This window comes from Maylandia zebra, linkage group LG4 (genome assembly GCF_041146795.1).
Source record: "Maylandia zebra isolate NMK-2024a linkage group LG4, Mzebra_GT3a, whole genome shotgun sequence".
Classification (NCBI taxonomy): Eukaryota; Metazoa; Chordata; class Actinopteri; order Cichliformes; family Cichlidae; genus Maylandia; species Maylandia zebra.
The window spans coordinates 22,160,717-22,182,951 of NC_135170.1; the positions used below are offsets into that span (position 1 = coordinate 22,160,717).

General features: G+C 42.0%; 2 protein-coding genes across 3 annotated transcripts in view; both read right to left on the reverse strand.

Moving 5' to 3' along the window:
- Positions 1-11,653: 11,653 nt before the first annotated feature.
- Positions 11,654-12,861, reverse strand: LOC112431569 (uncharacterized). The gene is made up of 5 exons (XM_076882793.1): positions 12,779-12,861; positions 12,438-12,556; positions 12,286-12,358; positions 12,067-12,182; positions 11,654-11,734 (listed from the first exon to the last, which is right to left on the reverse strand). The coding sequence occupies exons 1-5, from the start codon at positions 12,849-12,851 to the stop codon at positions 11,654-11,656; spliced, it is 462 nt and encodes a 153-aa protein (XP_076738908.1). The 5' UTR covers positions 12,852-12,861.
- Positions 12,862-16,343: 3,482 nt separating this feature from the next.
- LOC112431568 (nuclear GTPase SLIP-GC-like) overlaps positions 16,344-22,235 on the reverse strand; it is a 38,246-nt gene continuing 32,354 nt past the window's right edge. Inside the window, exons 9-21 of one of the 2 annotated variants that reach the window (XM_076883174.1) lie at positions 21,449-21,655; positions 21,181-21,356; positions 20,489-20,582; positions 20,319-20,406; positions 20,080-20,201; positions 19,669-19,842; positions 19,428-19,582; positions 19,182-19,299; positions 18,941-19,049; positions 18,709-18,839; positions 18,411-18,492; positions 18,153-18,234; positions 16,344-17,844 (exon numbers count right to left, since the gene is read on the reverse strand). In XM_076883174.1, coding sequence (XP_076739289.1) covers positions 17,775-17,844; positions 18,153-18,234; positions 18,411-18,492; positions 18,709-18,839; positions 18,941-19,049; positions 19,182-19,299; positions 19,428-19,582; positions 19,669-19,842; positions 20,080-20,201; positions 20,319-20,406; positions 20,489-20,582; positions 21,181-21,356; positions 21,449-21,655 — 1,608 coding nt within the window. In that variant the 3' untranslated portion in view covers positions 16,344-17,774. The remainder of the gene's footprint in view (positions 17,845-18,152; positions 18,235-18,410; positions 18,493-18,708; positions 18,840-18,940; positions 19,050-19,181; positions 19,300-19,427; positions 19,583-19,668; positions 19,843-20,079; positions 20,202-20,318; positions 20,407-20,488; positions 20,583-21,180; positions 21,357-21,448; positions 21,656-22,235) is intronic. The other variant, XM_076883175.1, reaches the window with a different exon arrangement.

A 22,235-nucleotide genomic window follows, 5' to 3' on the forward strand; every position in this document is an offset into this window, starting at 1 on the left:
GAGAAACTTGTCTTGAATTTTTTGAGGATTGTAGTTTATGTTGCTAAGCAGTGCCCTTAAATTTGCACTGTTCCTCTCAAAACTGAATGCTGATGTTGCCCAGAGAGGCCCCCAGTTATGCACACAGTCAGCTAAGTGGATCAACTGATGGCAGTTGAATGAAACGTTTTCTTCACCATAGAGTTCTTCCATGTTTCTAACAAAGAGTACCAAGTTCTCATGGACCAGCTGAAGGTCATTTTGGGAGACGGATTCTTGTAGCAGAATGTGAATGCTGATCGACAAACAAAAAAAATGTTGGAGAAATGAAGGCTGAAGGATGCCTGGTAGGACACTAACAGCATAAAATAAAAGGAAAGCTCGCCACTCAGATGCTTTCCAAGAGTCCCGACCCTTCAGTGACTGTAGAGATCTGCTCATTTCTGATGGAGGCTTTAACATTCGGAGATAAGAGTCCATCTGTGAAATCTGTTGACCTACATACCAGTCTTTCATGGAGTTCTCTGAGTTCAGCCACAATCCAATAAGTTGCTTAGTCACACCAACTAAAACTGAGTGCATATATTCTGGTACAAATCCAAACACAATGTCAAACAAAGGAAGTCTGGAAAGTAAGGACATTCCTTTTACTCCACACTCTGAGGTGTTTTCATGGGAGCCTTCAGCCTCTCTTGCATTTTCAACAAACATATTCTTTGATCTTGATTCTTGTTTAGTTTCATCATATCGATATGACCTCACAGATCCAGAGCCCTTTGGTACCACTGTGCCAGGGTGTAAACACCAGTCACAACCATATTCTCCATTGAATTGTTTGCAATTCCGGAGAAGTGGCCTCGCCACAGCGTCAGAGGAGCAAACCAAGCAGAAGACTTTTGATCAATCAATCAATCAATCAATCAATCAATCAATCAATCAATCAATCAATCTTTATTTATAAAGCACTTTTCATACAAAAAAAATGTAGCACAAAGTGCTTTACATAGTTAAAAGCAGCCCACCCCACCCTCCAACTCACTCCCCACACTCTCATTAACATAAATGATGTGAATACACACATATCTCCCCCCCCCCCCCCCCCCCCCCCCCCACCCCACCCCCCACACACACACATACACACACGCGCACACTTAAAGAGTAAAAATTGGGCTGGGCTCGCATGAGCCAAGTGAGGAAACACTATAACAGGGAGCCGTCTGCACCGGGAGCCGGTCACAGACCGCAGCCTCCAGGCTGGGCACACAGCAGGAGGGAGGCCAAGGAGCCCCCCAGCCAGGCTGAGAGGACCCCCAGAGACCCAGCAGCCACGGTCGATCGCAGCCCCGGTGCAGAGAGCGCCCTCTGAGGAAACACTGGAGATATGACACAATAGGATATATACAGGGTAAAATGATAAAATAAATAAGAACAGGATACAATATAAATATAAATAGAGTAAGAAGATTAAAAAATGAATAAGAATAAAATCAATAAATATTAGGTAAAGTCTAAATTAATAATAGAATAACAGGATAGAATAAATAAGCATAAAATAAATAAACGTTAAGTAAAAGCTAAATTAAAAAGGTGGGTCTTGAGCACTCTTCATTGATGAATGAAGAGTGCCTCTGCTGTCTCTCCAATGAAATGGATTTTGGGCTAAATCACAACATTCATCCACAAATGGTTTCAGAAATGTGTTCATATGAGGTTTTCCTTGGCCAAACCAAAATCCAGCAACTATCATATTTTCCTGTCTTTGTGTGTAAGGAAGTTCATTAATAACAAACTGAAGGGGCCAAATTGAGTATCTAGTGGTGCTAAAAATTGGTACTTCATCAAAATTCCATGTCAGTGTGAGATCATCTGCAGCTAGTTTACCCTCTCTGAGGAGATTCTGGTACATCATCCCATCCATCACATCTTTGATGTTATCATGCTCATCTTTAACTGTTTTAGGTAACAACTCAGTGCTGTAGTTCTCAAGGATACCTTTCAGAAGGTCTTTCAGGGATGAGTACAGAAAGAAGTTTCCATTTTGAATGCTGCTTGCTTTGTTGAACACTGAGGCACAGTGAGAACAACAAGAATCAGGATTGTTTCCCATGAAGTTTTTACACTCTTGACAGTAAAACATTGTAAATGTGGTTGGACTTTGTCCTTGTGTCACTGTTGCCCAGGAGCGAATTGGTTCATTACTCTGAAAAGACAAACAAACATGTGTTTTATATACACAAATAATATCGGCATAACAAAATGACTTGAGGAGAAACATCAATATTCCTTCTTACCGTGTCACTGCCTCTGTCAACTGCTGAAGCAGACTCCAACTGAAATGGAAACATGTTGTGGCCCTGCATCTAAAACAAGGACAAAACATCAGCCAGGCCTACCTATACTCTTAATATTTCATATTCACTTGATGAAGGTGCATTTCAGATATGTATATTAAACAAATTTGAAGCAGTTTGCATTTGTTAGCTTCATTATTTATTGCTCCTCTTAATGCAGCATTATGGAGACAAAATGTTTGTCTGCAGATAAAATCATTGTTAATCACTGGATCTTCAACCAGTTTAAAAATATTTTTTCTGACTTCCTTTCTTACCGTGTCTTTGCCATCTGTAATGGAGGAGGTCACTGTAAGAGGGATGGACTTGACCTCCTGACTATGACTGATGTAGATGATAAGGTGCTGACTCTAAGAATCCACAATCTCAACAGGGTTGTCCGATAAGAACAGATGGCATATCCACAAAATCCACTGCCACTCAGGTATCTGTCGTTCACTCATTTATTTAGCAAGAATCCGAAGCACACATCCATAATGTGAGTGAGGGGATTTAACAGACTGTAAAATGCTATATGCCGTGTGGTGAGTGATGGTGTGGTTTCTGTTGGAAAGAACATAAAAGTCTTCCATAATTATGTGAACAGAGTGAATTAAATGTGTAATACAACAATACAAACAATACTGGATAGTGGAACATTCAACCAAAATAAGGGAGTGTCAACAAATGCTAATTTTACTATTTACATAAATCCTAACTAGGCACTTTACATTAGAGCTAACATGAGAAATTAGTGACGGTCCCTTAATGACCGCACGGCAGAGGCTGCTTCGCAGTAAACGGCAGTAACAATCGGTAAACAAAGTGTGCGCCAAGGATTAAACAAGGGAGGATAATGGCCGCAGCAAAGAACAAACACGATAAACACAGAAACTTACAGTCTCATGGACGCACACCGCTAACAGCATTAGAGGAATGAAAATCCACACGGTGAGTAAAACTCTGCTGACTCTTCCCACCTGCAGCTCCGACCGAACTCTCTGCGTCGACGTGTGCGTAATGATGAGGTAGAATTGTGTCTTCTGATTGGTGAAGAGAATGGGTTGCCTCACCGCTCATTGGCTAAACGGCAGCCGTATGCTGATATCTTACTCCGCAGATGCGGCTCCGTTCGTGAGTTCTGCGAAATGGCTGGCCTTTTGTACAGCCGCCCCCAACTTTGCGGAGCAAAGGTGCACTTCACTTAGGAAGGTCAGGCAGTAGACTCCGGTGGAAGAGCTGGAAGTCTGATAAGTCGTGCCACTGATCGTGTATATGTCTTGTCTCCAACCTGTATCTGAACGGTTCGAACCCTGCCATCTGCTCCAGGGATTACTTGGCTGACCTTACCAACTGGCCATAGGGCACGAGGGAGCTGCTGGTCCACAATGAGAACGATAGTGCCAACAGTCAACTCATCTCTTTCCTGCTGCCATTTGTGCCGCATCTGGAGTGAAGGTAGATAATTCCGGATGTAGTGGATCCAGAATTGATCCGCCAAGGCTTGACATTGTCTCCACCTACGACGGCTCAGGAGTTCTGCTTCTGGGTAGACGACCTGTGGCATACCGGAATCAGGCCGCCCCATCAACAACATGTTGGGAGTGATCGGATCAACGTCTGCTACGTCTGAGGAGACATAACCTAGCGGCTTAGAGTTGATGATGCTCTCTACCTCGCTGAGTATCGTCCTAAAGACTTCCTCGGTGACATGCTGCGAGCCGAGAATGGTATGCAGCGCAGACTTGATGGAACGAATCTCCCGTTCCCAGGAACCACCGAAATGTGGAGCCTGTGGAGGGTTGAAACGAAAATAAATCTGCTGGCTGGCCAACTGTGACTTCAGAGCTGGGCCGAGTGCGTTGAAAGCCTCCTGGAGTTCAGAGCTACCACCTCTGAAGTTGGTACCTTGATCCGACAGCAGTTCGAAGGGCTTCCCACGTCTCTAGATGAAACGACGCAGTCCCATCAGGAATGAGTCAGTGTCCATGCTGGCAAGCAGATCAAGGTAGACTGCGTGGGTCGTTAGGCATTTGAAGATGATCCCCCACCGTTTCTCTGTACGCCGCCCCATCTTGACAAGGTATGGGCCAAAGCAGTCCACCCCAGTTGAATAGAAGGCTGGGCGATGAAGTCTTAAACTGGATAATGGAAGGTCAGCCATCTTGGGAATGACCGGCTGGCTGCGCCACCTCCTGCATTCAGGACAGTTGTACTGGTGCTTCCGGACGGCCTCTCGTCCTCGAAGTATCCAGAATCTGCGCCGGAGCTCAGCAAAGACCCTCTCGGAGCCCGGGTGAGCAAGCTGGCGATCGCAATCCTGGACGATGAGCTTTGTGATAGGATGCTGAGGGTCAAGAACGACAGGATGCAAGATGTCTTGACTGAGGGTTTCACATCTGCGAAGCCGCCCCCCTACCCGAATCAGTTGAGCCTCTGGGTCATACTCAGGAGCTAAGGCGAGTAGGCGACTGCTGGCAGCTACCGGTTTGTGAGATGACAGCCGAACAAAATCTTCAGGGAAACTGTCTTCCTGTACCTTCCGGAGGAGTGCTAACTCCGCTTGCCTGTAATCCTCTGCCGTGGGTGTCAAGTCAGCAGCTGTCCCATGGAGAGCTCGAACGTAAGCTTCCAGCAAGGTCTGGAGGCCACTGAAAGAACCAACATCAGGTAGATGTGGATCAGGTATTCTGGTGATGTTCCCACAGAAGCTCTCCTTCCGCAGCTCTGATGAATCATCAAGGGAAACGTGGTTCGGGAGCTCCGGGCAGTATGATGCCGCCTGCCAGAGAAAAGGTGGGCCCCGGCGCCACCGATGATGAGAGGTGAGCTGTGTCAGGATGAGGTCGTGGACGAAAGAAGGAGGACCCAAACGCTGGACTCACAGGTAGGTGAAGCTTGGTGTTTTATTGTCAACGGAGTGAACAAACAGAACAGAAGTAGGAAACGGCTGGCCGGCTGGACGACTGACTGAGTGGATGAATGAAAGACTGACTGACAACTGACCGGCTGACCTGACGGAACTGAACAGAGGACAACCTAACAGCGGCGAGAACAACATCACAATAACATCAATGACACGACATTGGACTGGTTGAACTGAGGGACATAAATACACAGGCTGAGTGATGAGAGATTAGAACCTGGTGAGTACACAGCTGAACATAATGAACTAATGATAAACGGGAAGAGGACGGAACATAATGCACATGGACCAAGGCTAACACAATAAAACAGGAAGTGGAACAGGCAGAAGATAAACAGTGAACGTGAACTGAAAATACTGGGTCACCGACCCAGGAACCCTGACAAGCTGTGAGAGCCGTAATCCTCGAGTGATGTCGTCGGCAGGATTGTCGCCTGATCTGACATATCTCCACAGGCTCCCTTCAGTTAGCTCTTGAATATCTGCAACTCTAGAGCCCACAAAGATCTTGTAGCGGCAGGATTGGGACTGGAGCCAGTTCAGGACTGTAGTGGAGTCGGTCCAATAGACAATGCTTGAGATATGAAGGGTGAGTTCCCTCTTGAGGACGGCAGCAAGCTGGGCTCCCACATGAGCAGCACAGAGCTCCAACCTCGGAATGGACTGTTGACGGATGAGAGCAACTCGAGATCGGGCAGCTAGGAAGGCTACCTGGATTCCCCCCATATGATCTTCTGTCCGAAGGTAGGCTACAGCTCCATATGCCTTCTCAGATGCATCGGAGAAGATGTGGATGCTCTGCTTGCAAAGGGATGGGTCTGTCTCTGGCTGCACGTAACAACGTGGCAGGGAGACATCAGGGAGCTGAATCAATTCACTTTCCCATGCATGCCACAGCTGCAGCAGGTCGATTGGCAGATTTGGATCATCCCAGTCTCTCCTTTTCCTCCAGAGATGCTGCACCAGGATTTTGGCCCGAGTGGTGTAAGGAATGAGAAGGCCAAGCGGATCATACTGCTTGGCCAGAACCCGATAGATGTTGCGCATTGTGGGCTCCACCAACTGCTCAGTGTGCCGAATCTGATATCTGAGCTCGTCAGACTGACAGTGCCATTGCAGGCCCAGAGTCCGCTCTGGTACATCAGTCCCATCGGGGGAAAACCACAGTTCACTGCTCTGTGAGACTGTTCCAGGTGGCATATGACTGATGAGTTCTGGGTAGTTGGAAGCCCACTGTCGTAATTCGAAGCCACCGGTGAGCAGCAACTGCTGGATTTTGTTAACCAGTTGCTGGGCTTCGGGAAATGATGCGAAACTCTGGAGGAGATTGTCAACATAGAAACATTTCTCCACTGTGTGACGGGTATCCTCGCTGGGGCTGCTGTGATCCAGAACGTGCCGCTGCAGAGCATAGGTGGCACAGCAGGGACTGCATGTCGTCCCGAAAGGCAACACTTGCCATTCGTAAACCTCTGGTTGCCTTGTGCGATCCATATCTCTCCAGAGGAACCGGAGGAAGGGCTTGTCCTGAGTCAAGAGGCGGACCTGATGAAACATCCCCTTGATGTCACTGCTCACTGCAATGGGATACTCCCGGAAGCGAAGTAACACACCCAGGAGCGTCGAGCCCAGGGTAGGACCAGGTAGGAGATGCTGATTCAGGCTGTTACCATTGTGCATGAAAGAACAGTTGAAAACAATGCGATCCTTGCCATTATGCTGAACCATGTGGTGTGGTATGTACCAGGTGCTACCATCCATCTCCATGTCTGCGATGGTCAGTTTACTCACATAGCTTGCATCCACCAGCTTCTGAATTTCCTGGTTATAGGTGGCTGCTTGTACAGGCGTCTTCAGGAGGCGCTTCTCCGTAGCTCGCAGGTGACCCAAGACAGAGTCCTTAGTGGAATGAAGCGGGACTGGTTCCTCTTTCCACAGCAACGGGGTGGCATACCGGTTGATACCATCCACCTCCACTCTAATGGTCTTCTCCTCTAGCATCTTGACAGCCATGGTATCCTGTTTTGAACGTGTGGCCACCTTCTCATTCTGGTATGGGAGAACATCCATCTGCCAGAGCTTGGCTACATTACTGAGAAGTTCAGCACTGGGAGTCAGGGTGCTTGTGAGTAGACACTGAGGAGTGGAGGCTTGATGTAGAAGAACCTTGGCTGGACCCTGCAGAGTCCAACCCAGCCGTGTATTGAGTGCAGCTGGTCCTCCCCGTGGACCCAGATGTACAGGCTCTATTGGAGTCAGGAGATGTGGGTAGTCAGAGCCAATCAGCAATAATGGTTGAGCTTGGTGGAACGAATGAAGTGGAAGACTTCGCAGGTGGCGGTAGGACCTTTGCAGTGCATCAGCTGGATGTGAGTGTTTGGCAAGCCCAAGCTCAGTGGCAGTGAATGCTCTTTGGATCCGGAACCGTCTCCGAGGGTCAGTGGCGGAGGCTATAGAGAAGGAAACGGAATGTCCTTCCACCGTTCTAATATCTTGTCGGATGGTTCGGAGCGCCAACTCCTCCCTCTTTCCCTGAAGGCCCAGCTCTTGGGCAGCACTGTGAAGAAGGATTGTGCGCTCTGACCCATCATCTAGGATGGCATATGTCTCTAGCTTCATTTTGCCATTATAGAGGCACACCCTGACCATTTTCAGTAGCACACAGCTGGTCCCCCATGTTGGATCAACGTAGTACGTGACTGGTTGGACAGCTTCCTCCGCCGGTCTGTCAGAGCTAGTGGATCGCGATGCATTAACCTCATGGAGTGTCTCCAAATGCACCTGATTGCATTGCTGGCATCTAGCTTTCAGGTAGCATTGCGCCTCTGGATGGTCCCTTCCACATCTCCAGCACCGCTTGCCTGCCTGAATCCAAGACAACTTCTGCTCTATATTGAGCTTCTTGAAATCTGTGCACTGATTGAAATAGTGCTGAAGATTATTACAGAAGGGGCAGAATTTCTTTGGGTTCCCCAATTTGGAAACTGGACGTGATGCCTGTTTTGGAGGCTCTGGGCCTTTAGCAGGAGGGTCGTAGCCCAATAAGACGGTTGTGGTTGCCGCTGCAGATCTCTGCTTGGATCTGGCACCCTTCCCACGATCCACACGTGGCTCTCGAGGTTGCTGAGGATGATGGAAATACACATCATCATCTTGGATGCGGACTTCATATTCAAGCCACTCTGCCAAATCTGCTAAGGTTGGGATGGGTGTCTGAAGAGGATTGATGAACCGCTTAAACTGCACTCGAAGACTGTGTGGCAGTTTGGACAGCAGTCTGGTGACGTGTGACCCACACTCTAGTTCTGCTCTCCCCTCTTTCCCAAGCTGTTCTAACATTCCCACGAGAGCCCTCACTTTCAGGGCGAAAAGACGGAACGCTCGGCTGTCACCACTTCGTACCGGAGACTCTGACAACACGTCAGTGATCCGCTGCAGGGCAAGTTTGTGAGGTTGACCATACAGCTCTATCAGGGATGACATGGTCTGGCTGTATGGATAGCGACTATTGCTGTAGGAATCGGCAATAAGGAGGGCGTCTTCCAACTTGAGGTGATCAACTAGGATCTGGTACTTGAAACGTTCAGTTGCATCGTGAGGCAGGATATTGTCAAGGGCCATTCGCAAACGAGCGAACTGGCTGGGGTCATCAGACGTGAAGTATGGAATGTGTGGTGTTGGTCCCCGGTGCACGGTCTCTGTACTTGGTAGAGGTTCGTGCTGACCATATTTCCTCCAGGCTTTGGAATCAGTTGGCGGCCAGCGAGGCGGGTCCCCAGTCATCTCCCGGAAGCTTTCTGGTTGTTGGCGCTGAAAGGTGTATGGCTCTGCATATTCAGGGGTGACCTGCCTCTTCACACATGCTCCAGGCCCATACTCGTCCTTCACGTTAATTTTCCCGACCTGTTCAGTCACAGGAAGTTGACTGTACTGATAAGGTGATGTACATCTGAAAGGACCTGAGGCTGCTGCACTAGCAGGAATTTCTGATACCGGAGGTGGTGGAACAGGGAATGGCTCAGCACTCTGAGGATCAAGTGGAAGTGATGCCTCTGGCCAAGGTAAATCCTGTATGTCATCCTCTGGTATGTGAAAGGAACGTACCGTGTGTGGGTAGTGTCTGGAGGCATGGTCAGGATGAGGAGACTGAGGCATGGAATCAGTCCACAAGGACTGCCTCTGGTCCTGGGTACTGGGGCTTAATGCAGAAGGTTGGGGAGCTGGTGACGTCTGGAGGGCTGAGGACCGGAGAGAGAGGGCACCAAGCAGAGTCTGAACCTCTCGTCTGAGCTGATTATTATCTTCCTGCATTTCTCTCAGTGCTGATAATACCACGTCTGAGGTGCCATGCTGAGAAGTCTGGTCAGCTGGAGTGGCTGAGGTGTTGGGATGTGCCCCATGGTCATCAGGGGACTGGTTGTGCGACACATGCACCTGTGGTAGTGATCTCCTTGGCAACTGCACCAAGAAGTCATCGAGGTAACGAGGCCGATGACCATCGCGACGAGGACGAGGAGTGGATGAGAAAGCCATCTTGCCTGTGAAACTGTAAATCCGGCTCGAAGGACCATGTAATGGAGGAGGTCACTGTAAGAGGGATGGACTTGACCTCCTGACTATGACTGATGTAGATGATAAGGTGCTGACTCTAAGAATCCACAATCTCAACAGGGTTGTCCGATAAGAACAGATGGCATATCCACAAAATCCACTGCCACTCAGGTATCTGTCATTCACTCATTTATTTAGCAAGAATCCGAAGCACACATCCATAATGTGAGTGAGGGGATTTAACAGACTGTAAAATGCTATATGCCGTGTGGTGAGTGATGGTGTGGTTTCTGTTGGAAAGAACATAAAAGTCTTCCATAATTATGTGAACAGAGTGAATTAAATGTGTAATACAACAATACAAACAATACTGGATAGTGGAACATTCAACCAAAATAAGGGAGTGTCAACAAATGCTAATTTTACTATTTACATAAATCCTAACTAGGCACTTTACATTAGAGCTAACATGAGAAATTAGTGACGGTCCCTTAATGACCGCACGGCAGAGGCTGCTTCGCAGTAAACGGCAGTAACAATCGGTAAACAAAGTGTGCGCCAAGGATTAAACAAGGGAGGATAATGGCCGCAGCAAAGAACAAACACGATAAACACAGAAACTTACAGTCTCATGGACGCACACCGCTAACAGCATTAGAGGAATGAAAATCCACACGGTGAGTAAAACTCTGCTGACTCTTCCCACCTGCAGCTCCGACCGAACTCTCTGCGTCGACGTGTGCGTAATGATGAGGTAGAATTGTGTCTTCTGATTGGTGAAGAGAATGGGTTGCCTCACCGCTCATTGGCTAAACGGCAGCCGTATGCTGATATCTTACTCCGCAGATGCGGCTCCGTTCGTGAGTTCTGCGAACTGGCTGGCCTTTTGTACACCATCTGTTGTGTCAGACGCTGAAGCAGATTCCAAATGTTGAGGAAAAATGTTTGGCTCCTGCGTGAAAACAAATACCAAATAATTATCCAGACAAGGCACAGGCCTTCATGTTGTTTACTCACAGTTTGTGAAAAACAGTTGAGCTGTGTTGGAGAATTCTGCAGAGGACTTAGGTAAACAGCTAACCTGGTTCACTTTGCTCATATTGACACCTGTTTTACTCTAAAGATATGAGTCCTTGAATCCATCGAAATGTATTTTTATTAGTGCTGTCAGCATTAATCTCTTTAAAATGACGTTAACGCCATAATGTCATTTTAACTTTATAGCGTAAGCGGTTAGCTTGTTATTGTTTAGCGGCGTCCAGCTCCACGCATGGGGAGATCCACGGTAACCAGCTAACGTAGATTTGCTGCGTTAATGCGGCTATGGCGTCAATGTCATTTTAAGTCTGACATCATGTCAAGTTCAGGGTTCATTTTAAGATTATAATCATGACCTATAGGGCCCTGCACGGTGTAGCTCCAACTTACATCAGTGATCTTCTTCTGCCTTATCGCCCCAGCAGGTCCCTGAGGTCTTGTGACCAGCGCTTGCTGGTTTTCCAGCATACAAGGTTAAAAACAAACAATGACAGAGCGTTTGTGTCAATGGCTCCCAGACTCTGGAACTCGCTCCCTTTGAGTTAGAGATCTGTGGACTCAGTCATTTCTTTTAAAAAGCAGTTAAAAATGTATCTGTTTAAACTTGCTTTTGGTTGCTTTTGTTTGTTTGAGGTTGTATGTCCATTTCTGCTTGTGTGAAGCACTTTGTGATTTTATCTTGAAAGGTACTATTTAAATAAAATTTTACTTACTTTACATAAGGAGATTAATGCTGACAACATTAATTTTTATATAATAACATGATGACATAACAAAAATGATCAAAGATTAATAACTCAGTAATGAACCATGTTCAGGCACAATGAGATCATACCATTTCTTGATTGTTCTCTTGCTCTGTGCTTGTTTCCATCATGTCAGCAGAATCATCATTTGTTCTATTCAAGTCCTGCAGTGGTGAGGGATAAATTTAAGATGTATTTCGTATAATAAAAGAAGTGTGATCAATTTTGTTATATTGATACCTACCAGTGTGAAATGCATTACATGCACAGTAAATGTTACATTAAATACATTATCTTGTACTCGAGTATTGCGAGGTTATTTTTCTGAATGTCACAGTGCTCACACACAACCTCCACTCTGATGCATTGCATACACTATTAATCTACTGATCTTCACCGCCATTTTTCTTTTTTTATAAAAAAAACTCCTCAGTATATTTAAACTTTTATGGCTTTATGTTCCAGGATTTTTTTGTAACATTTAATAAAACATTACCTGTAAGTATTCTCTGAGCCTCCTTTTAAACTTTACTCTTGGTCCAATTTTTGGAATCAAAGTATTGATTCTGCCTGACTCGAGACTTAGGAAAGCTTCTTTGTCAATACCCTCCTCTGCAACAAAACGAAGTATTCAAATTGAAATTAGACAAACAAATATCAATATGGCATTACAGTACAGCAGTAATTTATGAAGGACCAAACTATAATAAAATACCTTCAAATCTGTGAATCAGCTCACTGAGATGCCATTCAGTTAATTTTTCCTGGACAAAATGACATGTCTCCATCTACAGAATCAAAACAAACACATCACACATTAATGAAACAATAGACCTGCTGATATAGAATAAAAAATAGCTGCCTTACCTGTAAGTAATCTTTCAGTCTCTTTCTAAACTGTACTCTTGGTCCAATTTTAGGAAACAGTAAATTAATTCGGATTGAATCTCCAAGGTTTAGAAACGTCTCCTTGTCAATGCCTTCATCTGAAATAATGCCAACAACAAAATAAAATATTCAAAAGTCAGATGAAGCTAACACTGCAAAACATTAATATTCATCAACTTTGAATATGAAAGACTTTTTTTATTATAAGTCATAAATCACAGGAATATCCATACTGACTTCTGAATCAGTAAATTTCGATGCTGTTCTAGTGCCATTACAGATACAACAATTCCCATTAAAGAATAATAATAAACTCATACCTTTAAATCTCTGCATGAACTCACTGAATCCCCATTCAGTTAGTTTGTCCTGGACAAATCCAGATGTCTCCATGGAATTTGCTGTGGGGACAATCAGCAATAACTGATTTATTCACATTTAAAGTATTATTCACTAAATAAGATCATTTACTTTCCTTTGTGGTTCTGAAGTGTCAGAGGTTTACGTTTCTATTTATCTCAATAACCTTTTTCATGTGACAACAGGAGGTAAATGTTTTTGTCTTTTAGCTGAATTGAACTCTTGCAACTTTTGCGACTTCATGTCACTCTGTAGAGTTCATCTAAATATCTAAAGTTTCCAGTTTAGTGAAATGTGTTTACACTGATACAAAGTTTCAGTTTTAATTTTCATTTGATTTCTTCTGTCATAGTGGAATAATATGATTTTTACAGAGCCAAAGTTTTTTAAGGGGCAAAAAATGTGAAATTAGTGTTGGCCGTATGACACTGATGCTCCCACACAAGCTTCAAACTCAAAGTTTCCTTGAACCACTATTTCAAAGGTTGCTTCGGTGTGGAAAATCACATGTCCCATGTACATGATCACACCCCACCCTAGTTACTGAAACATGCCCTACCACCCCAACACATCCTGTTTCCCCTAGGACACCTTCATCTACCTGCTACATTACATAAGTTTACAGAATCAACTGACCAATCAATCCATCGTTACAAAATTGTATTTATATCATTCACACAATGAATGATATAAATACTTTGATACAATCAGCAAATGGAAATTGAGATTTCATGTGCTGTCTCCTATTTCATTACTAGATGTCACTGAACAAAGCTTTGAATGAATGAACCAATTTTCAACAGGACTGATGAAGTGGTTCAATAGAGGTTCATTGTTTTATTTGCACATCACTAGGCAGGAGTTGGACCCAAACGCAGCATTTGGAAGATGGAGTGGTAAACTAAAAAGTGACCCTATTAACTTGAACTAAGTGCAAAATAATTCAGATAAAAACAAAACAAAAAAAACAAAAAACAAACAAACAAGGAGATCTGAATCTTCGAGGAAAACAGACTACACAAGACTAAGGAGCTTGGAAAGAAAAAGCGTCTGGACTTCGCTTGAAGACGTTTCACCTCTCATCCGAGAAGCTTCTTCAGGTCTAAGGTTAAATAGTGGAGAGTCCCAGAGACTCCCAGATTTAAGCCCTATGGGAGAGTTCAAATAGTGAACAGAGGCAGTGGCTTACAACACCAACTATCTGCCATCTACAGGGAGTGCAGAATTATTAGGCAAATGAGTATTTTGTCCACATCATCCTCTTCATGCATGTTGTCTTACTCCAAGCTGTATAGGCTCGAAAGCCTACTACCAATTAAGCATATTAGGTGATGTGAATCTCTGTAATGAGAAGGGGTGTGGTCTAATGACATCAACACCCTATATCAGGTGTGCATAATTATTAGGCAACGTCCTTTCCTTTGGCAAAATGGGTCAAAAGAAGGACTTGACAGGCTCAGAAAAGTCAAAAATAGTGAGATATCTTGCAGAGGGATGCAGCAGTCTCAAAATTGCAAAGCTTCTGAAGCGTGATCATCGAACAATCAAGCGTTTCATTCAAAATAGTCAACAGGGTCGCAAGAAGCGTGTGGAAAAACCAAGGCACAAAATAACTGCCCATGAACTGAGAAAAGTCAAGCGTGCAGCTGCCAAGATGCCACTTGCCACCAGTTTGGCCATATTTCAGAGCTGCAACATCACTGGAGTGCCCAAAAGCACAAGGTGTGCAATACTCAGAGACATGGCCAAGGTAAGAAAGGCTGAAAGACGACCACCACTGAACAAGACACACAAGCTGAAACGTCAAGACTGGGCCAAGAAATATCTCAAGACTGGTTTTTCTAAGGTTTTATGGACTGATGAAATGAGAGTGAGTCTTGATGGGCCAGATGGATGGGCCCGTGGCTGGATTGGTAAAGGGCAGAGAGCTCCAGTCCGACTCAGACGCCAGCAAGGTGGAGGTGGAGTGCTGGTTTGGGCTGGTATCATCAAAGATGAGCTTGTGGGGCCTTTTCGGGTTGAGGATGGAGTCAAGCTCAACTCCCAGTCCTACTGCCAGTTTCTGGAAGACACCTTCTTCAAGCAGTGGTACAGGAAGAAGTCTGCATCCTTCAAGAAAAACATGATTTTCATGCAGGACAATGCTCCATCACACGCGTCCAAGTACTCCACAGCGTGGCTGGCAAGAAAGGGTATAAAAGAAGAAAAACTAATGGCCACCTTGTTCACCTGATCTGAACCCCATTGAGAACCTGTGGTCCATCATCAAATGTGAGATTTACAAGGAGGGAAAACAGTACACCTCTCTGAACAGTGTCTGGGAGGCTGTGGTTGCTGCTGCACGCAATGTTGATGGTGAACAGATCAAAACACTGACAGAATCCATGGATGGCAGGCTTTTGAGTGTCCTTGCAAAGAAAGGTGGCTATATTGGTCACTGATTTGTTTTTGTTTTGTTTCTGAATGTCAGAAATGTATATTTGTGAATGTGGAGATGTTATATTGGTGTCACTGGTAAAAATAAATAAATGGTAAATGGCCTGCATTTGTATAGCGCTTTTCTAGTCCATAGGACCCCAAAGTGCTTTACACTACATTCAGTCATTCACCCATTCACACACAGGCGATAGCAAGCTACATTGTAGCCACAGCTGCCCTGGGGCGCACTGACAGAGGCGAGGCTGCCGGACACAGGTGCCACCGGGCCCTCTGACCACCACCAGTAGGCAAACATGGGGTTAGTATCTTGCCCAAGGATATTTGGCATGCAGCCAGGGTGCAGCCTGGGATCGAACCACCGACCTTCTGATTAGTGGCTGACCTGCTCTGCCACCTGAGCTACAGCCACCACAAATAATTGAAATGGGTATATATTTGTATTTTGTTAAGTTGCCTAATAATTATGCACAGTAATAGTCACCTGCACACACAGATATCCCCCTAAAATAGCTAAAACTAAAAACTACTTCCAAAAACATTCAGCTTTGATATTAATGAGTTTTTTGGGTTCATTGAGAACATGGTTGTTGTTCAATAATAAAATTATTCCTCAAAAACACAACTTGCCTAATAATTCTGCACTCTCTGTATAACGGTCTGTCTCTCTGTGTTGGCCCTGCGATAGACCTGTCCACCCCGCCTCTGGACTGCTGGGATAGGCTCCACCCACCAGGCAGAGTGACTACAATACCCCATCAGCCTTTTACGGCTGAGAGCTCATCAAGAATGATAAAAAAATAATAAAATCATGCCCATATACTTCACTGTAAATTTACTATTGTTATCATTTATACACAAATAGTCTTCACAGTCTCCTTTTACATCGACAGTCTTGCTGCCTTACGTTTTTGAGGTTGAGATACCAAAATATGAAAAAAAAAATACTATAATACAAAATGCATTGAGAAATATTTCATATTTTATACTTAAATTAGCCATTATTACTTATGTGAGGCAGTATCAGTTTATACTGTAAATAAGCATAAGAGGGTGAACATGCTATGCTTCAACACATCTGTGAATCATTCAGAAAAATGGAAGAAAATGTTGATGAAAGACTGATATTTATTCTGGTTCTTTAAAAAAAGATGATTTTCCTTTAAAAAAGAAAAGAAAAGAAAACAAACAAAAATAACAACAACAAAAAAACAATGCCCCTAAGAGTAAGAGTAATGGGGGTTACAGCCAATTCAGGGACTCATATCAAAGACTTTAAGCATTGAAAATGTATTCACAGAATTAAAATAACATCTGGTTATAATATTATGAGTAAGGGTGTACAACTGTTTTTAATTTTTATTACTTATATTAAAAACTGAGCTTGGACAAAAATGACTGGACATGGCATTTCAGGATATTACATTGCATTAAAAACCCAAACAAAAGTATAATTGATTTCTAAGGTAAATTGGGGATTAAGATTGTAAGACACGCTTTTAGAAATAATGTGATAATATATTTTCATACAAAGCACACTCGGTTCTTTTTTGGGCACTCAAATGGCACAGGATACTTGGAAAGACCTGCAACAACAACAATGGGTGTTAGGTGTGACAGAGGTGCACCTTAGACAAACTCAAATTCTGTCAACAGCACACTATGTTGTCAAAATATCACAACAGAGTCCACTGATACTACTACCAAAACTATGTTCATATAATAATATTCTTTGTGAAGAATAAACATAGACGACAGGTCAGAAAGATTGTAGGGAACAAGAAAGCAACAATTAAAAGAGCATGACAAGAAGTGTGAATGTGTCCTTGGAAAAACCCCAGAAACTTTAAGTTTTACAAATAAATTTATGACTAGTTGTGTTTTTCATACACAAATCCATCTTATCCTAATTCAGATATTGTTTTTAAGAAAAACACCCTCTGCTGTGGCTCTAATGTATGAAAACCTGTCAAAAACACATATTTGTGTGTGAAAGGTTGAGATGAAAAACTATTATCTCATAATAAAAATCTTAAATCAATGGTCTGGATGACTTGTTACCTTTAAATATTTGTAGGTAAATACAATTACAGTTTTAATTGTAATTTTAGATAAAATACATTGATGTTCCTTTTAATTACAGGGGAATTACGCGTTAGTTGTGGGCTGTATTATAAAGTGTTGCCATGTTTTTACCTTCTGTGATAAGTAGACTGATTTTACATGTACTGAAATGTGCTATATAATTGTCATTGTCATCTGAATGAACCATAACTAAACTCATGAAATAAAAGCATTAAAGTAGATCAAAACATATGTAGAGTGATGTGAATCTCTTTCAGTTTTTCCTCCAACTTCTCTGCTAGCCTCAAGATTTAAAACATTAAAAGAGACAGATGTCTTACAGAAATAAAAATCCAGAATCACTTATGACATTCACAAAATCAAAGTCAAATGTCACCAAAGACCAAATAAAAACAACTGAAAAGGACTGAGACCAAATCAGATGTTTTCTTTGTTTTAAACAGCACTTCCTCTGGTAAGACCTGTTTGTGTCCAGGCTTCTGCAGTTTCTACCTGGTCAGCAAATCTGAAACATTAAAAAAAGAGAGCAAAGGTTTGACAATAAACAATAACCAATGAACATAATATAATTTCTACATTTTAAAAATCGTAATATTGCTTGTAAAACTCCTCACACTAAAGAATACCAATGGCTATAATTAGTTTAAATGTTGAATTGCAGATTCCCCTAAAATGGACTCATTGCAGCCTCTGAGCTGATCATCATACTTTGGCTTAAAATAAATGTTAACATTGTTAAGAGCAAAAATTATTTATTTTTTGTAAAATTTTTAATATTTAATGTAATACCATAGATAACATATTAGGAGTTACCCAGTAAGAGACACTTCATCATCTGGAGTGCCTGGAAGTTCATCATAACGTTTCTTCACCATATCAAGCTCTGTTGAAACATCTGAAAAACAAATTTGAATTTTTGTGAATCAGTAATTTATAAGTTAATTTAAAAAATAGATAAATAGTTACATAGACTAAGTTATCAGGTGCAAGATTGCAAAGATAAAGAGAAAAGGACGGAAGCATTATCAAGCACTTGGAACCGATGTAATTACAGCAAACTGTCCTGTTTACCTGGGAGTGAGCTCCCATCAGTCTTGAATGAACATTCAAAGGATTCCTTCATAGTAGTCTCCAGAATCTCAAGGATGTCTCTCTAATTTAAAAAAAAAAAATTGTATTCACTTATCACAGATCAAATATTGTATTAAAGTCAAATTAAATTACATTTAGAAATTTCTCAGACTTGATTTAAAACATAAATGGAAACATAACTTTTTGTATAAGTCTATTCCAGTTAAACACAGAAAAAGCCTTCAGGTGAGCTATAACAAAATATGGTCATAATATTTCTTCATAAAACAGGACAAACCCTTAAACTGCGTAACTTCTCCAACATGGTATTTTTTGCCTGCTCAAACATGTCCTTTTTTGAGTGCACATGGTTCTTAATAGTCTCCCTCATGTTGTACAGCGTGTCTTCTCCTCTAAATTCTGCAGCCTCTACAATAAGACAGAAAACTCCAATCAGATTTCTCTTGCTGAATAATGATAAATATAAATATGTGTTTTAGTGCCAAGTTGTGAATAATATTATCTCTTACTCTTGTAGCCTTCTTCCATAATGTTCACAATTGTCTCTGTCAGACTGCTGTAGACTTTATTCTTCTGTTCCCGGATCATTCTGTTCAGTTTTGCCTTAATTTTTTCTTCCTTAGAGACAAAACATGAAATACAGATGAACGTCGTTTTAAATTACATCAAGCTATAAAACTAATTTTTCATTTTTTCCTTTTACTGTACTTTACTGTTTGAATTGATGTATAGGAAAGTTTCATCTCTTACCTCTGTCTTGAGAAATCTAAGCTGCAGTTCAGTATTTTTGTACTTTTCAATCAGAGAATCAGTGTTAAGAGAAAAAGTCTTGATGACTCCGTTGAATGCTCCACATTCTGAGTCATTTCTAAAACATGTAAACATTGTGGTTATTAATGGCAGAGTTGGCAAGTTTATATTTGAAAATTGTGATATGTTATAAATTACATATCTTGAATAATATTATGTGACTGTTTAGAACTTGTCTTTTCTTACGGGAAGGTCTTTCTGAACTCTTCATCAATGCTGTCGGTCAGACATGAAGCCAACATCATGTTAAGGTTAATTAGGGTCCCATTCTTTGGTTTGTGGACGCCACCATTCTCAACAACACACTTCAGTACCCTGGGAAAAGCACCACCCTTCTTTCCCTAAAGCAAAAAAGAAAACAGAATTATTTAAATACATATTACTGTTAAATATGTAATTTTTTTGTAACTAGATTTAAAATACGTACACGATTCAAGAAGTTCTTGAGTTTTTCTCCGTATGAACGTTTGGATTTCTCAACGCCATCATTAAGACATTTTTCAAAGGCCGTAATGGTCTCTTCCATTTCTTTGTTGATATTTGCAAGTTGAAGGATCATGTTTCTCTCAAGTTCTGAACACACCTCACCTTTTTTATCATCCTGAAAAATATTTGAAGGAATAAAACTATAAAAAAAAAATACTTATTATTTCTTATAGATCTATAAACTCCACTTGGCTTTAAGTCACTCTACTATAAGTAAAACAGAACGGCAAAAATACATGAATCAATTGATCACTTAATAACCTATAAATTAATACATAAAAAAAACACAATAAGAAACACAAAGACATTTGAGAAATCCCAACATGTAAGAGTTGGTTTTACTTGACCTTACCACTCCTCCGGAGTTGGCTCCTTGAATCAAAGCAAGAATCCCATAAGCTCCACTCACATAGTTTACTATCTCAGAGTGACAGTCATTGAGCTCTTGCAAAAATCCCTGAAGTTTGGGTATTTCTGTTAAGAAGAAATTTCAGTGCCACAGTTTGAAATTACGTACTATAATTCAAATTAAATAATTCTTCTTTCAGTCAGAGCAAACTAAAACAACATGTGCATCAAGACTTCACCTACCAGTTTCTTCTGGACTTAGATGTTTCCCTTTTAGGAACTCTTTGGAGCTCACTGTGAACACTTTGAAACTGCCGTCAGTGAAGTGTTTCTGCGGAAAAATGATTTAATTTTAAAGCATCTTTGCAACTGTGGAGAGTCTGTATTATTTTCTGTCAGCCTATAAAACTCACATTAATCTTGCTTCGCTTGTTGAATTCTTTCCTTACTCCATCCTTGGCTTGCTGGTTTCTCATTACTATTCGATCATGGATATGAGCTCGTGAACTACAAGAAATGTGCACATCTGTACTGTTACCGTCATCACTATTATCATCACCATCACCATCATTAATTTGGGGCAGGCTGGGCGGTTTTGATTTATTCTTGGCCTTTAGGTGAAAATGTGTGAACCAAACTGAGCTTTGCCTGACTTTTGCACACCTGTAACTCTTTGTTAACACATAGATTGTCTTTAAAGACTGGCTGTGGCAATGTTTCTCTGCCTGATTGTGCTGGTACTCCAGTTTGTTGCCTTCTATTTTTAAATGTCTGGTCTGGTTAATATCCTCTCATACTTGCTAACTTGGGTTGTCAGAGCCTCACACCAAAATACTTACCTATTCACTACAGTCTTTCCTTCCAGCCAGTCATTGAGTACTCTCTCCCAAACCACCACCTTAGGGTGGTGCTCTCCACTAAATCACCAGTTCATTGTATACATTTGTTTCATTGGAAATAAACCTATTGAGCTTCAGTTGTGCGAGTCTGCTTTGCGGGTCCAGTCATATATGATTATATGGCTTTATTTGCTTAATGTATTTATTTTGACTGTTTAAAAAAACAAACTCGCAAATATGGGAGTTTGCATGGAAAATGTACTTACAGATCATCTGAATCATCAAGAAGATCAGACTTGGTGCAGATAAAGTGAATTTGCTGACATTCGCCACCATTTCCAATCAGACTACTGACACTGTCCAGGATCTCCCAGGCCTCTTTCTCTGATGTTGCACGATTAATGTCAGTCACAATCCACACAGTAGAACAATCTCCAACTATCTGAAAGGAGAATAACATGTCTCAGTGCTTCATTGAAAGATGACTGTTTACAGACAACACAGTATAAGCAAAGAGCAGTAAATGTGAATTACCCCTTTCCACATCTGATCTCTGCTCTTGTTACAGTCACCATTTCCAGGAAAGTCCACAAGTGTGACATGCTGGAGAAGAGACTTGTTTGGCACCCTGACAGTCACACACTTCACTAGTGGCCAAAACCACTTTTTTCCTTCATTGCCTTCTCCTTGTTTTGAATCACTTCTTGTGTACTTGACAAATTGTGCAGAAAGTTCATTAGCCTGCAATAAATAATAAAAGCAGTGCAGTTTAATTTTAATCCTACAGTTTAAGTGCTTTACAAAAACCATTAAAAAGTCCGTGACATAAAAAAAACTTAAAGAAATTGGATCACTAAAAAAAAAATATATATATATTTTTTTAATCATTTTATTTTTTGCTTTTATATTAAACACAGCATGCTTATACAGATTCAACTGAGGACAATTACTACATTTAGCATTTGTGAACTTATAAGTAAAAAAGAAAAAGGAGAAAAAAGAGGAAGAAAAAATTATAACAACATTAACTAAATAAAGAGTAAAATAAAATAAGAAAATTCGCGCAGAGCGTGAGGCATGAATTATGATCAGTTAATTAAGAATTCTAGAAATGGCTACCAAATCGTACAAAAACTCGCCAGTTTCCCCTTTCTATCAAATATTATCTGTTCCACCCTGGCCCAGACACCATCTCATTAAGCCACCTTTTAAAACACGGGGCCGAAGAAGACCGCCACTGTAAAAGAATAAGTTTCTTTGCAGCCAGCATTGTAATTATCTGTTTTTGTGAAAAGGAAAAAAGATTTGATTGATGCAAATG

Coding starts and splice junctions, on each gene's coding strand:
- LOC112431569 (XM_076882793.1), bottom strand. CDS start 12,851: ATGGAGACATCTGGATTTGTCCAGGACAAACTAACTGAATGGGGATTC. Junction 12,557..12,778: donor GTTCATGCAGAGATTTAAAG/GTATGAGTTTAT, acceptor GCATTATTTCAG/ATGAAGGCATTGACAAGGAG. Junction 11,735..12,066: donor GGCTCAGAGAATACTTACAG/GTAATGTTTTAT, acceptor TCACCACTGCAG/GACTTGAATAGAACAAATGA.